At 39.4% G+C, this 17,490-nt stretch overlaps 2 protein-coding genes across 8 annotated transcripts in view; one reads left to right on the top strand and one right to left on the bottom strand.

The window, feature by feature from the left end:
• HACL1 (2-hydroxyacyl-CoA lyase 1) overlaps positions 1-6,904 on the bottom strand; it is a 23,476-nt gene extending 16,572 nt beyond the window's left edge. Inside the window, exons 1-3 of the mRNA XM_054191154.1 lie at positions 6,756-6,904; positions 5,658-5,762; positions 1,158-1,198 (exon numbers count right to left, since the gene is read on the bottom strand). Of these exons, the coding sequence (XP_054047129.1) occupies positions 1,158-1,198; positions 5,658-5,762; positions 6,756-6,824 (215 nt within the window). The 5' untranslated portion in view covers positions 6,825-6,904. The remainder of the gene's footprint in view (positions 1-1,157; positions 1,199-5,657; positions 5,763-6,755) is intronic.
• BTD (biotinidase) lies at positions 6,614-17,490 on the top strand. 7 transcript variants are annotated; one of them, XM_054191161.1, is made up of 6 exons: positions 7,094-7,179; positions 8,123-8,191; positions 8,293-8,380; positions 11,691-11,925; positions 13,521-13,670; positions 15,084-17,490. In XM_054191161.1, the coding sequence occupies exons 4-6, from the start codon at positions 11,695-11,697 to the stop codon at positions 16,266-16,268; spliced, it is 1,566 nt and encodes a 521-aa protein (XP_054047136.1). In that variant the 5' UTR covers positions 7,094-7,179; positions 8,123-8,191; positions 8,293-8,380; positions 11,691-11,694; the 3' UTR covers positions 16,269-17,490. The 7 variants fall into 7 exon arrangements, with proteins under 7 accessions (XP_054047134.1, XP_054047136.1, XP_054047130.1 ...); XM_054191155.1 differs by having other exon boundaries at positions 8,279-8,380; XM_054191158.1 differs by lacking the exon at positions 7,094-7,179 and adding an exon at positions 7,235-7,641 and having other exon boundaries at positions 8,279-8,380.

Genomic DNA, 17,490 nt, shown 5'->3' with positions numbered 1-17,490 from the left:
TAAAGTTCTACTCATGTCATCAAAATGCATTAACAGCAAGGGGTTTGTATGAAGAACTAAAGATAGACATGTGAATCAGAAATCATTTAGCTGTATCAACCCAATTGAATAAGCAAGTGAACAGTTGTTAAATGCCACCCACACAGAGGTCTGCAACATATGCAGGCTCATCATAACACGGCTTCCTTACTTCTTCTATTGCATTTACTCCATCATCTAGCATTTATATGGAATTTGGTAAGTCACTTATGTTTGCAGTTTTCTCAACTCCCTTTGGCACTAGATATCAATGAAGAAAGCTCACAAAGGAAGAAGTGCATCTGATTCAAGACAAATTTTATTATAGTTCAATTCAGGCATAGGCATTTGTTATTCCAGGTGATGAGAAAATGACAATTCTTAACTACTGAACATTCTTTAGTAGCTTTACAGACTCTTTACATATCACAAAAAAAAAGTCAGCTTACTTCTAGAGAATTATTCAAAGGAAGAAAAACTACAAAACTGTGTAACACAGGTGTCATGCTTGCAAACAGAATAAGGAATGATCACCTGCATCATCAGGTCTGCCCTTGTGAGCAGGCAGACACCAGGTGTTTAATTCAGAAAAGGATCCATGGGATACCCAAGACGGACACCTCACAAGACATACGACACAGAATAGTTGCCAATAACATTAAGAGCAAAATGCAGTAGAAAAGAGGAAAAGCCAGTATTTTGTGTCAGAAGCAGCACATGGGAGACTGGAAGGCATATGATCAGTCTCTGTATTGACAGGGTATTTGTTGAATAATACACCCGGATGATGACATTAAGGTATAGAAGGTCCACCAAGTTGCAACAAATTATGGTGGCCCGATTTCTGCCCTTCGTACCAATGGTGTTAAGCTACTATGCAGAAATTAAAAGAGAAAAAATAAAGTTATAAGATGGACTATATTCTATGAGCTTAAGCAGCTCCTTCTTCCTGCCCTGAATCATAGCAATAGAAATATTGATAACTATTATTAACAGTTATTTTAGAATTCATGCTCTATTTTAACTGCCCACATCTGCACGCACTAAAAACATCCAGCTCCAAAACAGAAAAACATTCCTAGCTTCTAACTGTTGAGTCTAACAGAGTTAATATTATTATAAATAAGTATGGAATGTACCTGCCAGTCAAATATCCAACAGCAGATGCAGCATAACAGGCCTATTGAAAATATCAAAGTTAATGATACAGTTATTATTGTATATACATTTATGATATCTTGTACAATACTTTCAACAAAAACACTGAAAATAAGCAGGTACAGATTTTGCCCTCATCATTAGAGCTTAAATATACAGAGAAGCACCCCTTCACCTTCTCCATTATAAAGCACGTTCATGAAGGCCTATGTGAAAAATTTCAAAACTTGTCTCCACATTTCAGGCTTCTGTTGTTCCAGGATATTACATTAGGAATATTCAGGATTTAAAAAAGCAAACAAAACAACAACATAAAAGAAAACCCCCGTAACCAGGGAAGCAAAATGAACAGAACAGCATAATAAATTTCTGCCTTCTAGACTAACATGGAAGAGGGATTTACAAGAGAAAGGCAATAAACAGAAATCCAGCCGTTACTGGAATGACTCATCATTTTCAGAAATTAAGCAAAAAGGTTGAAATCACAGTCTGGAGAGATTCATTAGCAGATCAGGGATTGTCTTTTACAAGATGAGCTGGTGAAGTACTTCTCATTCCACTTCTGATATCACACTTAGCTTTAGGTATTTTGACATTTTAAAGAAAAACTGCATTTTGAGTAATTTTCACAGAAGTAATGCCTACAACATGTGTTAACATAGCTTAGCAGTTGTATTATTACACAGTATGTTTTTATGCTATTCCTGTAGTAATATTAAATATTCAGATATAAAGTTCACCTGGTAACAAGACAACAAGAGATCAAGTAGAAACAGGAACTTAGGGGCAACCTGAGAACTCCAAAGGATTCACACATGTGACATTGCCAACTCCCTCGCTCATATTCTCATGCTTTTGTCTTGCAGTCAGCAAGTTCTAGCACTTAACGGAAAAAGTAATTTTGAAAAAAAAAAAAAAAGTAAAGTAAGCTCCTGGCCTTATAATAACCTGCCTCTTTCATTTTGAAAGAGAGTTGGAATTTTGGGGTTTTTTTTAGTTTTGAGTACTATTGTGGTAAGGAGAATAAGTAACACAAAAGCTCCTTCTGTAAGTTTACAAAGCTACTAAACATTTTCCTCAAACCTATGAATAATTCTAGGTGACACAGCATGTTAGCAATGTCAGTTTAAATGAGTGAAAACACAGACTTATTATAAGCTTTTACACAGAAGGAGAAACTGTGTTTAATACCCCATGCTCATACAGATACAGACCACATGCCTGAGAGAAACATGGGGCTTAGTAGAGGAATATAAGCAGCCCTTATTTTCTTTGCAGCATTAGGATAGGGAATTGTTGACAAAAAAGTATATTGACAAGAAAAATCTCTTTCTATTTTTCATAAGCCTCTGACATGGAGAAGAAAAATATCGCTGATGTTCAAGAATTAGATAACAATTTGATGACATATCTGTGTGCAAAAGCTTAGAAATATTTGGAGTAGGTGTTACTAAAAATCTTGTTAATGGAGCTCAAAGCATGGTGTTGAGTTTCCATGACAATCGCTTTTTTAGAACTGAGTGGCAAAACAAAGCCGCACATAGAATTTGAGTTCATGTACAGTCATTGCCATTAAAACTTTTACTGCTTCATTCTGCAAGAAAGCAACATGACTAATCTATCTGTATTTAGAGGAAAGGACATCATAAATAATTTTGAAGGTATACTTAAAAGATGCCTTTGCATGTGTGAACAGTAAGAAAGAAACCCCATTTTACTTATGAATCTTGCATTCCAACCACTAAAATATAAGTTATGGCACTCATTATCTGTTAAGGTCACAACACAGTTGATCAGCTGAAACTAGATCCTTATTTTGCTCAGACAGGCAAGAAGCATGTAGGCATATAAAATGCCAATAACCACCAAACAATCAAAATTAGGAAAAAACGTAGGAGGTCCAGCTGCAGGCACTGAACTCAAAGTTTGCAACCACCCATGAGTGATGGGCTAGAACTGTGGCCAAAGCAGAGGCATGTTGCTCCCATACAAGCAGAAGCACAATAAATAGGATTTAATCAAATTAGTTTGTCTTCAACTCAAGCAAACTAACACAACATAGTTGGTAAACAATAGTTAAGCATTTTTGTACTGAGTGGCCCAGTTAAAATAGTATTTCCATGCCTAGGACCAGGCTGGAAGCCCTTATGTTAATTGTACCTAATGCTAAACGTTCCCACAGGGCTTGTGATCAACTTGTTAGGAGAACTTGCTGTATGAACCTGAGCTTGGTACTTGGTGTCTTTTGTTATGACATACAACTTAAGTGTGGGCTTTTGCTACATCTGGCCTAGAAATGAGGCGGAAACTCAACCCCTGGAAAAAAAAAAAAAACAAAACAACTTTGTTTTCCATATATCTCAGATCATATATGGCTGCTTTCACCAAAATGGAAGCAGTTGTATACACATCTTCCACAGCCAGACCACACAACTAATAAACTTAAACAATTAAAACTATGACATGCGTAAATATTAAGTGTTTCTGAATATATTGTATATAACCTTTTACCTTCTCCTCTACCAAGCAGTTAGCTTATGTCTTCATTGAGGACAAAGAACAAAACAAAACCCACTACAAGATATACCTTTGTTTATCCTTTTCCACTCCCCAAAGAAGAGAAACCCTGATATTTTGATGTTGAAACAAGTCTTCATGTTATTGTTATTCCCCTAAGCAAAAATATCATTTACAGAGAAGAATGCTTCTTGCCTTCTTCACTAACAGAAAAGAGTCTTTTAGTAAAGACTGAAAAATAGGACAGCATCTCATTTGGCAGTGCAAAGCAATCTTCTCTGTTGACTACAGACGCATGAGGAAATTAATTTTAATCATGTTAATAACCAAAGCTAAAACTAGAATACTTGCTAAATGGCCTACAGGAATATAAAGACTGTTTTGAATTCCCAGTCCTTCAAAGGAATCAAATACACCTTTTAAACATATTTGCGTATGTTTGCCTCTCTCATATGTTACAGATTTTCCATAGAGACATGCAGTCCTCTCCAAGTTCTCACATTCCAATATAAGGATGTAAGGATCAGACAGCAAAAACATACAGCTTGTGACCACCTGATTTAGGAGAAATACTATTTTAATACTTTACATATGGGACAATCCACAAAGCTTATGAACTACATGGTGGAAAAAGAACACTGCTGCAAAATATGGGCACCAAAATACCGTGCAGGTCCAGAATATTAAAAGGAGTTCCTTGTAAACGTGGTAAAATTCTAATTAATAGCATTCATAGAGAGACAGAATTCATAAACAAGTTAAAATACAAGAAAAAAATCTCCTGATAAGATAATAATCAAACAATTAATTTATTTGTTGACATCAGCTATGGAAAATTTACAAGTATGGTAGAGCAACTCAGTATAGAAAGCTGATGGTCCATTTGCTAGCAGTCCAATACAGAGGCAGCTTGTATAGTAATCCTTGAAAACGAGGTATAAGCCTGAGGTTATTATATTCAGCCTCACACCACCTAAGAAACTACTGCATGCTTGAAGAGTTACTAATGGGGAAAAACCAAACAAATTGAGAACTAGCGGCATAACATCAAAATGCTAATGAGCTTGAGTCTAATTTCTGATACCTAGACAATGAAGCTTAAGTATATGCAATTAAGACTAAGTGTATGTTTGTCCTTAGTTTTGAGCATTCAGAAGCATTGTAACTTTATATGGTTTGCTGTTTGGTGAGCTCTTAAAAGACAGCTAAGGAAAAAAAAGATACTACAATTACTGAAAATAGTCAGGACAAGTTTATCACCAGGAAAACCTTCCTCTTTGAGCACTGCAATAACAGAACAGGGACAAGGAAAAATCTACCTTTTTAGGCCTGTATGTAATAACTCCTAAGAAAAACTAAACATAAAGAAGTAGCTAAGAAAGCTCTAAAAAATTAATTAAAATATTATCAATTAAAGAGACAATGATAATATTGTCCTAATTTGGAAGGGAAGACATCAGCAAAAGAAAATGACAGTACAAAAATTTAAGGGAGAACGATCTTGGTAAGTCTACAGAAAAATAAAAAACCTGGATGAGCCTCCCCAAAAAGTGGTGGACACAATCTGACAATACATTACTTGAATGATGACAAATTGAAAAATGAATTGATAATTTTTTCTTTCTGCAGTAGAATGCTTTGTTCAAATTCTTGTTCTCCCTATTTCTATCCTATCTTCTCTCCCTTATTGGAGAAAGGCATGTAAAAAATGAAAAAAAAAGAAAGCTGCAATTCCCTTATGAGAAGATGAGGGAGCACTTCAAAATGGAAGGGGAAAAGAAACACCCAACCCAATCCATCAATGCTCTCCCTTACTCTATAATGACAGTAACTGCTTCTCTACAGGTTCTTTAAAGGACCATTCAGAGACCACATTCTTCCTGGTAAGCAAAGGTAAATTAGATTTCATTCCGTTGTAAAACAGTTAAAAGAAAGACTTGGTGCTACTGTAGATGTACACTTACGGCTTGTTCATTTCTCATTCCTACATATTTGATTCCAACTGCTTGAGCTGCAATTGCAATTTCCATGACTGGAATACCAACAATGCCAAACATGTATTCAATATTCTAAAAAGAAAAATGTTAGAAGAAGTTAGAATTGTTTACAAAAGACAGCTTTAATAAACATGTGAAACACAGTCACACTAACTATACAGGCAATTTAGAAGTAAATCATAACAACATACACATTCACATAAAAGTTCACAGGCCACTGTAGGAATGTATACAATGGTGTTTGCAACTCAGTCCTCTGTAGTTGTTCCACTGCTCGTAGGCCTCCAAAATGCAGTGCTTCCGCAACTGTTCAGCTCAGCTTCTCTGTCAGTGTACGTTTAGCTTTTTTAACTGACCACTTCTTACTTGGGATGCCTCTTCCTTTTTCTCAGTACCTCAACTTTGTCTCTTCTGAAAATTCCTTGTAGCATTACATGTTCTTATGCTTTCACAGAAAATTAACAGAAAAAAGGCCCCAAGAAACAAGTGGGATGGTACCATGCCCAAGAAGCTTAGACGTGAAAAGACTATGCTTATTTTTATTACAACTGGACTACCTTTTCATGTATCACAGACCAAAAAAGAAAGTCCTTCATTATGACTGGTGTCAGTTCACCACCATCTCCCGTTCAGAGACAGCACAGACTTTTGGCAGCTGTAAAGGTGGAGCTGCCACAGCCAGAGCCGCAGATGGCGGCCAGCGGCACCTGACGGTAACGGAGGTATCAGGAAGGTGCGAGCTCATACGAAGGAGGAAATTAAGTGCAGGACTCGGGAAAGCCGCAGAAGGGTCACCACCTGCCCACGGCGGTACCGGGACCCGGCGAGGCCAGGCCGGGGCCCGCTCCCTGTGCTGCTGCAGCGGCACCTCCCTCCTTCCCACAGGGCGACGGGGCAAGCCCTTCTCGCCCGCTGTGCCCGCCCCCGGGACAACGGCAGCGGCGCCTAGGGTGAGTCCAGCCCCGCGGGCACCTATGGCCCGACCCGGTCCCCCCCTGCGCCGCAGGGCCGAACTGTCCCCGCTAGCCGTAGGGAAGCCGCTTGCCGGTCCCCCCGCCCTCTTACTTGAGCCTTGAGGGACTCAGCGATGAGCTGGGCCCCGCTGACAGCCTCCGCACCGCTCCCGGAGGCCATCCCCGCTCCGCCCGGCCCCAGCCGCCCACCAGGGAAGCGGAGCGAAGAGGACCCCCGGCCGAAGGTCGGGTGCGGCTGAATGGCACACCGCCCGGCCAATGAGACAGCGGAGGGGGCGGGTCCGAAGGTGGCCACCTCTGACCCCCGTTGGCAGGCTTAGAGGAGCCTCCTATTGGCTAGAGCGGGAGCCCAATCAGAGGCCGGGGAGGGGCGCCTGCCTGCCCTCCGCCCCCAGGCCGTGCCGAGCGCCGCGCAGCCGCCAGGGGGCGCGAGCGTGAAGCGGCGCAGCGTGAGGCTCGCGGCGCGGCGGCGCGCGGGAGGCGGCAGTTGAACGGCGGTGGCGCGTCTGTGAGGGGTTGGTGCGGCGGGGGAGAGGGCAGGGAGGCGTTGGGGCCTGCCCGGCTCCTGTCGGGAGCCGAGCCATCGGTCTCCAGCTGGGGGAGGCGAGAGAGGGCGGTCGGGTTCCCCGCCCGGCCCAGGCTCCCCTAAGGCCGCGCTTGGCCTGTGGCAGCTCGGCTTCGAAGGCCTGTGTGATCCGCAGGGCGAACCGAGTTTGTAACTAGGGCGGCCGCCTCGGCGGTGTAACCCGCTTTGTGGAGTCGGTCAGAGGTTGCTGCCACAGAGCAGGGCAAAGTACGGGGTAGTTTTAGATGAAGATGCCTGATGCCAGCATTCACGAAGAGGAGCGGGAGCGTAGTGTGACATGCTTCTCCAAAATCCTCACCAAGGGGAAGGATGGTGCGCCACCGTTTTACCTGGCTCTGCCCATCCTGGCCACGCCAAGCCTGCATGTGTCTGAGAAGTGACACAGTTGACAGTAGGCTCTGCCTCACTCTCTTTTGACTTGTCGGTTGTGCAGGTGTTTTGAGTTGTCCGAGCTGAACCGCTAGTAACAGCCGCGTTCAGTTCATCCTCACTCTGTCGATAACTTAGATAACATAGATCTTCTAATTACGAGACAAAGCATGTTTCAGGAATCCTGTGAAATACGTACAACATTTTTGTAAACCATTATATTACAATGGACAGCATTCTTTAAAAATAGATTGTGCTTCTGGATAAAAGCCAGGAAACTAGAGGAAGGTTATATAATGCATTGCACACAGAATAAACAGTTTTCAGAAAATGAAATGCAAGATATGTGTTTCAAATGAGCTATGATTGCATTGCTAAAAAAAGTCTTCCTAAAACCTATATAGTAAAATACTGTATTAAATATAGTGCAGCATGTAAAAGCAGTAGACAGGAGGGATCAGTGGGAAAAACTTGAATTTATTTGTATTTTTACATCTCTGTAGGGGCTTCTGTGTTATATATTCTATATATTAGAATGGCAGCAACATCACAATTCATGGATATCAGTCAATGTGAGAAAGACTTTTACATATTTTTTCATAGCAAATTTAATGTTTTGCATAGTAATTAGTAGTGTTTATGTTACTACATCTTAACAGGCATTTGTTATTAGTCACTTACAAGGACCCAGACGAGTGCTGTGCTGCTGCTGTTTTTTACGGTCTGGTGAATTCTTCTGAGTAAAAGTTCTAAGAAGCAGGGTATGTATGGCCTTTCTCTGTGTAAACATCTATATATGGTGAGGTTTCCAAAGTTGTTGAAATGTGAGTGACTGGGTGCTTTACTTCACAGTGTACCAAGATTAGATAGTTCTGAAAAAGTGAATAGGAAATCAGTGACTGGAGAAAAACTGTGACTGGGGAAAAAACTTGTCTGAATTGGCATCCAGACTTAAACACCAGTCTCTTTACGTTTTGTATAGAACTATAACTAGAATACTGTGACTGCATGACAGTAATACTGCTATGAGATGCTTATATTTGGGTGAGATGAGCCTACCGAAGCGTATCTGCCAGGCAAGAGACCACGTAAATCACAGGAAAGGGACAGAAAAAGAGATTAACTTATAAAGCATCTCAGTTCCTGAAAATTTCTTTTAAAGCCGTAGTTTAGGTGAGGTGACAGTTCTGAAGACCCTAAACAAATTAACTTCTCTTCAAGGAAAGGAGTTATTAGATAGTGTAGCACTTTCTGGAAAAAAAATCTTTCTGGAAAAAAAAAAACCCAAAATGGAATATGGCTGGGACTTACTTGGAGTCTCACAGCCTAAGAGCTGCGTAAACCCTGGTGGTGTCCTTGTTTTGTCTGGAAAGGTTACTATCCCCAGGCCCAGCCTTGGAGCTTGTCACAGCTCTCCTTGTTAGAGGCAATCCATTCCCACAGGCAGGGTTCTGTTGTTTAAGCTCTCAAATAGGGGAAAGGCATAAGTGAGCACTCACATAAGTGCTCAGCCATTGTCTGTGGGACTACCAATAATCACAACCAAGGATAAGGAATCTGAGGAGTTACTTTAGTTATTATTTTAGTTGGCCCAGGTTCAGACAGATGAGATTGTGTAGTTGGATGTTCAGTGCTAAACCTCTTGTGCATCTAAACGAGGAGGGGATTCAGGTTAGTAGTTAGAGTATTTCTGACCACCAGAAAACAAACCATGGCAGAAAAATGAGAATTCCTCAAGCATGTCTGTAAAATAAAAAATTTTGTAGAAGCCCTTTACTTGTTAATTTTTTATGTTAGTGTGTTTGTCTTAGAAGGCAAAAAGGCTATTTTTTTAATGCATAGCAATTCCATCCTGTGATCTGAAACTCTCCAACTTTTTCCTTCACTAGTAATGATGAATTCTAATTGCATCTTAGTTGACAACTTTGTTGAGGAACGGCTGACTAGAACCCATTCCTGTCCTAAGTAGGCGTTTTGGCTCTGAAGGGATGACAGAAATAGAAAAGATAGTTTTGTCAGTGAAGTGCAACACTGTGTGTTTCTTTTCAGTGGCTTCTTTAACTGATGAGAGGCTTCCCACCTCTCTTCTCCCCTCCCCCTGCTACTGTTTTATGTCTTCACGTGTATCTCGGTATTTCATTTGCAAAGCTGAGCTCCACAGGACTAAGTAGGATCCTCATCACTTCTCAAAACTGTTTATGTAAATGGAGTCTCCTTAATCCAAGTGTTTACAGAAATACCAAGGCTTTATTCTGTTTTTATTGTGCTTTAGGTAACTTAAATTTACTGTTGAAGGCATGTATATTTGGACACATTGGCAAAATAAGCCTCAAGAAAATATGAATATGTAGTTGAGCTTAGCAGCATCTAATAGCTAAGTTACTCCTGGACCCTTACAAGTGTTATTACATATTAAAAATTTTTGGTTGAGAAAACAAGTCTTCTGCCTACCATAGGCAATAAGGTTATGATTTTCCTGTCCTACACGGGATTGTGTTGCTATCAAACCCATTGCAAATAGTGTGTAGAGCTCATGGAAGCAATGAAGTGGCTTAAATTAGGCTGTTACTTACTAAATGCTTCAATTTGTTCATTGTTAGATACTAAACCAGTTGGTAATCAGACAAAAAAACCCACAAACCAACAGTATTGAAGATTGCTTATTAGTTGCTTTTCATTCTGGAATTTAAGTTTAAGTTAACTTGTCACAGACTTTCTTTTTTCAGTAGAAAACTACAGTTAATATAACATGAATAAAAAAAATGGGATTAGTTTAAAATTCATCTCTTCCTGCTGAACTAATGGGAACTAGAGAAGGCTCTTCATGCATGTGTCTTTCAGAGTCTCTATTTGCTTTGGAAAATTTCGAGGAATTATGGATCACAAAGACTGAAAGGCACTAAGAGTGTTTTGGAACATTTTTTTTTCTTGGATAAGAGTTACCAAAGAACAAATACAAAGTCAGTAACTGAACTTGAAGACTGTGGACCATCAATATATAGCATCAGTGCATCTCTCTTGCATGCTCTTTCAACTTTACTGATATTCAAGGTTTAATTTGTTAACAATACTAGTAACACTGTGGTGACAAATACAGAAGTCTCATATTGTGAGAATAACATGGTATTTCTATAGTATTTCTTACGCATTGCACAGCCAGTAGCTGTATCAGTCAGTCCTTGTTCTGTATAAGTATTTTCCTAACTTGGGAAGTCATAAGGCTACATGGGGAGCCCATGTGGGAGAGAGTGCCCCAGCCTTCTGGACTGACTAGTATTTAATGTCTTTCTAAGAAAAGCTCAGTCATGCAAATTTTCCACATTTTGTATGGATTTTTGCTTTATTGTTATTACTATGAAAGCGTTTTTAACCTTACCTATCGGGATTTTATAGGAGGAATGCAGATCTGAAATGCACTCAAAATATTTTTATAAATGTTGAAAAAAGCCACACTGTATGAGACAAATTAGTCTATTTTTTACATATGTGGAGTTGGAATAGAGTGAATCCAGAATCCATCAGGAGAGGTATTTTCATGATAGAGAGAGAGATAAATGCGGAAGTAGTGTCTAGTGTAATTCTTTTGTCAATTCTCTGTTTTGGTATTGATAAGTTATATCACTACTTGACTACTAAATATTGTTTCCAAATAATTTGATGAAATGCTACTTCTAAATACATCCCCCACTACCAAATGGGGGAGAAGCTGCAAATGTACAAGCTGCTTTTAACTTTTCCCAAAGACGTTTTGATATATGGTGTGAAAGATCTATAAATGAATGAACAAGTTAATTGGAAAGGGAGACAAAGCAAGGAGATCAGTAGAACTATACACAAAGCAAAAATGCTTTTAACTAGGACATGGTTATTTAAAGCACCAACGTAGATAGATGTAAGGTTTGGAAACAATATGCACGTGGTCATTCAGGAATTTAAAAACAACACCGTGCAAACACTGCTAAGAGTCTCAGTTACAGTCCATATTTAATTGTAAATTTAAATTCCTGGCACTGTTTGTTGCTCAAGCTCCCCCGCCCGTTGTTTTGGTTTTTTTCTTTTTTTCCCCTCTAGCTTTATGGTGTACACCATGGTGGATCCGTGCTGGAAGCTGTCCATCTGCTTTTTTTGTTATCAAGTAGTCTCAGGAAGAGTTCAGAAGGAGGGGCATTATGTTGCCGCCGTGTATGAACACGAGTCCATATTGAGCCCTGACCCGACAGCCCTAGTTGATCGACGGTCTGCGCTGGAACTCATGGGCAGAAACTTAGACATCTATGAACAGCAAGTAGTGGCTGCTGCAAGACAGGTATGGCGCAGCTTAGTAGCAGTTGCCTGTATCCCATGTATATATAGAGTAAGTGCTATTTGAGGATAATCTTTCACATTTGTGTTCCCAGGCAACTAAAGCCGTATTTATATACATAAATGTGGTCTGGGTTTTCAGACATTCTGACCTGCCAGCAGCTCTGAAAAAAATCAGGCCAATTAGCAGCTCGCCTGACTTGAGTTATTCCAAGCTTGGAAAAGCACGCCTATAGTTACTTAGTATAGGGAAATTAATTTTCTATTTTGGTCTGAATACCTAGCTCCTTTCTGTTTTCTTAAATTGAATGTTTTTATTGAAAGATTGTCTTACAGGCAGCTGTCTTTGGGTTTGATTTTATTCCAGTTTTCTCAATGGAAATTCCTGAATGTTTCTAAAAACTAAGGAAGTTAAATGCTTTGGAAATGAATGTTCCACCATTAACAACTTTGTGGAAGTAAAGTTTTCCATTCCTTTCTCCTACCCTCCATGGAATGGCTCTCAGTCTAAATATATTTAGAGGAGGGAGACTAGTATTTCTGGCTCAGCCTCCTTTCCTTCCCTTACCAAGAAAACCCAAAGCTGGTTCTAGTCAGAGGAAGCAGGCATTACTGTCCCTATGCAGAGAAGAAATTACTTGCAACTTTCACAAATTTATTGTTTTGGAACAGAAGAATTACAATTTCTGTATAATTTGAAAAAGTGGTTGGTTTTGGTGGTTTTGGGGTTTTTTTTTTTGAGAATGATAGGGCATCACAGTCCAGAAGCATAATAGCTATTTTTATGCAGTACTGCAGCCAAGACATAAATTATCCCAAAGTCATAGCACAGATAACACTTTTGAGCAGACTTTTGAACAGTCACAGGAATTTGAGTGACTGCTGCTGTGTCTGATTTAAGAGGAATACACTACATTTTTAGGAACAGATCTCCCCAAACTTCAGGTAGAGCCAGGCTAGCTCTGGCATGGCTACATTTCTGCTGGAATCTGCATTGCTTCCACAGTCAAGCTGTTTCTGACCCTATCCAACCCTACATACCTAATCAAGGTATATAGCCCAGACTAAATGATGCTGCACCTTTGACACAGTTACTGCACCTTTGACACAGTTACTGCACCTTTGACACGGGTACAGCACCTTTGACACGGGTACAGCATCTTTGACACGGGTACAGCATCTTTGACAAAGTTCATCTGCAAATAGCATTGTTCTGAAAAAAATTTACGACAAATTTTAACATTATCAGTCTTTAACCTGAATAATGTCATTCTCATGACTCATGTGAATGGAGAATATTTTTGGTAAGAATTTGGATGAAGTCTGCTCTTACTTGCATGCCCTGAATATAATGTCATATAGGTTATTTTTCAGGCTAAAGGTATGTGTCAGGTTAAATAAGCTTTTTTTTAATACATGTCGTTACACCTACTATTAAGTTAAAGAAAAGATATTTTCAAACTACATTCTTGTCAAAAGGTACTTGGGTTATCCTTAACTTTCCTTAGGTCTTTTTACCTATGAGATCCCCTTTTTTTCCCTTTTGTATGTAGGTTGGTTTTGCTTTGCCTACAAAACATGTCTTTGTTTTACATACAGGGAGCACAGATCATTGTTTTTCCTGAAGATGGAATCCATGGCTTCAACTTTACCAGAAGCTCCATCTATCCTTACTTAGATTTCATTGTGCATTCACATTCTGTGAAGTGGAATCCATGCAGAGAGCCGTATTTGTTCAATGACACAGAGGTGAATGTCGGAGTGATTTTTGCAGAGAGGTAGAATAACTAAATGCTAGATTTGTGCTCCAAGTGGGAAACTAGCTCTAGTAGTTTTGCTTGGTGAAGTAAGCAAGAAGTTTAACAACTCATAGTACCAGATTCTGTTTTCATGAACTCTCAGTTGACGCTGGTTTCGTTCTTAGCAGAGGAGGGTTTTAGATACAAGCAAGATTAGCTTGTATATGAGCCATCTGGATTTGTCGTCTCCCCCTCCCCAACCTATGGAATGCTAATCATTCTCTAATAAGATACATTGTTAGTAGTGTTATATTGAACAACATTGTTTTATATAAAAAACCATAGCGGTATCTTCACTTTTGATGCATTCTTGTTACTCAGTTTTAATGACTTAGTGACATCAGAACATTCTGACTCAGTGATTGTGTGTGAAACAATTAACACAAGTAACAGGACCTGACCTGTTATAATGTAATAGAAGTCACAGCTTAGCACATACCAAGTGTGATTACAGATGTGACCTGCAAGTTACAAAAAGAGTATTTTTATTGACTGTTCTGAACCTGAAGTAAAAATAACCATGCTTAGTACTACAGACTGTTGAGGTTACAGTAGTCGCTATAACGAAAGTAAGTAATCATGCATGTGCCTACTAAGCAGAATGTGTGTGCCAGCATGAACCACCATTGTAAATGGTGACCTACTTTGGCCTGTGAATCTTTACTACCAATGATGATGAACAAGCAAGAACTTAGTTTGTTACTCAGATCCTATTTGGAGACTGCAGTACTGGCGGTCTTTGGTGCAGCTCTCTATAGCATGGAAGAAACATCCCAGTAATACTGTAGTCTGTAACTTTTTGTATTTCTTTTCTATAACTATGCAAAGTTTATCCATTTACATGTCTGCTTCTCTAAGCTGTAGCTAGTAATCGCTTTTTTAAAAATTTAGAGTAAAAGCATCTAGTTGCAGGAACAAGCAATTGCAAGTGCAAATGATCACTATTAGAAGTTTGCTGTTCTAACGGCACACACAGACCAGTTATGCTGCCTTGTCAAAGCTTTCAGTTGACCTGTGGTGTTTTAAAGCCATTGGCACTCCTGCAAGTCACAAGTTTCTGACCATTAACACCCTTGAAATAGAGATTATTTATTCACTTACTTCTCAGGAAAGAAAAATCCAGATAATTTTTTCAATGCTATTTTGAAAATAATTTCTGAAATATTTTTCAGTCTGGAAAGCTACTGGCTACCAGTAGCTTTCATCACAAAATCATCAGTACTTTTAAATTTTACAGATACGGTCAAATGTGTTCAATTTCCAGTTGAAAATAATAATTTGAAAAGTATTAAATCATAGCTGCTTAAGTAAAACCTATCCCTCCATATTCTGAAGTGCTTATGTTTCGCCATACCATCTCCAGGTTCTTCAGCGTCTGAGCTGCATGGCATTGAAGAACAAAATATTCCTTGTGGCAAACTTAGGGACTAAGCAACCCTGTGAGCACACCGATCCTCACTGTCCATCTGATGGAAGGTACCAGTTCAATACCAATGTGGCATTCAATGATGACGGTATGCTGGTAGCCACATATCGCAAACACAATCTGTATTTTGAATACGCTTTTGATACCCCTCCAGAGCCTGACTATAAACTCTTTGATACCCCTTTTGCTGGCAAATTTGGTATGTTTACTTGCTTTGATATACTCTTTTTTGAGCCTGCAGTGAACCTCGTCAGACAATACAGTTTGAAACAAATTGTATATCCAACTGCCTGGATGAACCAGCTCCCGCTCCTGTCTGCTGTGGAATTTCAACAAGCTTTTGCAACAGCTTTCAACGTCAATATTTTAGCAGCTAATATCCACTACCCTACCTTGGGCATGACAGGGAGCGGCATATACACTCCAGTCAAATCGTTCATCTACCACGACATGGAAGGTTACGGTGGCAAGCTCATAGTAGCAGAAATTCCTGTGATTACCACAGATTACAAAACCAATTTGGAGAGTAATGAACGATTCATAAAGAATTTACATCACTCATGCGAGAGTTTTACAAGCGCCTCAATGAATGATCAAGTTTGCTTTAAGGAGGGACAAGAGACCCCTGACAGGGTATCAGAAATAGGAAATGAACAGTTACCTCCCACGTTTTATGCAGAAATGATGTACGACAACTTTACCTTTGTTCCTGTATGGGGGGAAAAAGGAGAGCTCCAGGTTTGTGCCAATACCCTTTGTTGTTACTTAACTTACCAGAGAGCTGTTGTAACCGATGAATTATATGCTTTGGGAGTTTTTGATGGGCTCCATACAGTGCACGGCACATACTATGTTCAGGCCTGTGCCTTAGTAAAGTGTGGTGGTCTCAGCTTTAGCACTTGTGGACAGGAGGTTACAGATGCCACTGCTCTGATAGATTTCCAGCTATGGGGAAATATGAGTACGTCTTACATCTTTCCTTTACTGCTGACATCTGGTATTACTTTGGACTATGCTGATCACATGGGCTGGAAAAACAACCACTATTTCATAAGCAAAAATAGAACATCATCTGGCCTACTGACAGCTGCTCTATATGGACGATGGTATGAAAAGGATTAGCACAATTACTTGACTGAATCAGAAAAAAACTGCCCTTATTTTCAGAGTATATACCTTAACATAACATCTGTACCCTAGAGCTTCAGGTGGTTTTGTTACGTGACTGATTGGATTCCACATTTGAAATAAGCGAAGCATTTAACCTAAGAGGCTGTAAGTACAGTCTGTACCTTCGTAGTTTATGGCCTACCAGAAGTAAAAGAACTGCCTCGCTGAGATAAAGGTTTGTAATGCGTTGAGATGTTTTATATTTGGAAAATAACATTTCTCATTTCAACTGAATTTGTTCCTTTTAATTTAATCCTTTGGTTTTCTGGGGTCCTGGCTCGGAATATGGAAATGAACGGAATGAAAAACCATTGCAAAAGGAAGAAAAAAAAAGAAAGGGAACGAAGACAGAAACACTGTGCGTGACATGCATGAAAATATGTATGTATACATACATACAGCTTTTATATGGTGAGGTTCTGATTTGTGGCCAGGGTGCCATGATTATTTTTTTTAGAGTCAAAAACCCCCATCTGAAATCCTTACCATTTACTGGCCACTCAGTTGTCTGTAATCCCATTAAAAATCTTGGTGGGTTTTCTCATACACTTTTAACAGTAACTGAATGTTGCAGTTGTGAACATCTACAGAACAGCTAGTCTGGGGAAGAGGATATCAAATGATTGTGAAAAAATAGACTGCATTAAGACATAATTTCCAGCCTTCTGTGCAAAGAATTGTGTTTAAAGAAAATGTCAGCAATGAATATCAACGACTAGGTTATGTACTGCTCAGTTACTTTAACTTTCTCTGTTTAAAAGAGAGGTCATTTCAAGACTGTTTTGACTTTAAGACATCTTACACATTGTTCATAAATTCATTCAACAAGAGCTATGAAAAGCACCTAATGAATTGTGGGACAGCAAGGTTTTTACATAAATACTTTGTGTGCCAGATGGCAGGTTCCTGCTGCTAAATGAGTAAAACACACCATTCTTTCCAGAGACTAACTAGATTAAGGGCTATAAATATTGTACTGCAGTGACAAACTGTTCTACTGCAACGAAGAATTTAGGAAGAGAATATTCAAAGGTATTAATTGGGGGTTAAATTCAGAGAAGATAGATAGTTTCTTCTTAAGCGTTATAATTTTGTGTGTTCTTATTGGCTGTTATGACTTCATCTGCATAATAGCTGTTGAGTAATGGAATAAACACAACTGATACTTTGGTGA

The sequence above is a fragment of the Rissa tridactyla genome, chromosome 2, assembly GCF_028500815.1.
Source record: "Rissa tridactyla isolate bRisTri1 chromosome 2, bRisTri1.patW.cur.20221130, whole genome shotgun sequence".
Classification (NCBI taxonomy): Eukaryota; Metazoa; Chordata; class Aves; order Charadriiformes; family Laridae; genus Rissa; species Rissa tridactyla.
The sequence above is the reverse complement of the archived record's forward strand: the minus strand, read 5'-3'. Positions and strand labels throughout refer to the sequence as shown.

What these genes read in the sequence shown, in the direction of transcription:
- BTD (XM_054191159.1), top strand. Translation starts at nt 11,695, where the DNA reads ATGGTGTACACCATGGTGGATCCGTGCTGGAAGCTGTCCATCTGCTTT. An exon ending in TAGTGGCTGCTGCAAGACAG is followed by an intron (nt 11,926 to 13,520) that starts GTATGGCGCAGC and finishes TTTTACATACAG; the next exon opens with GGAGCACAGATCATTGTTTT. An exon ending in ATTTGTTCAATGACACAGAG is followed by an intron (nt 13,671 to 15,083) that starts GTGAATGTCGGA and finishes TACCATCTCCAG; the next exon opens with GTTCTTCAGCGTCTGAGCTG.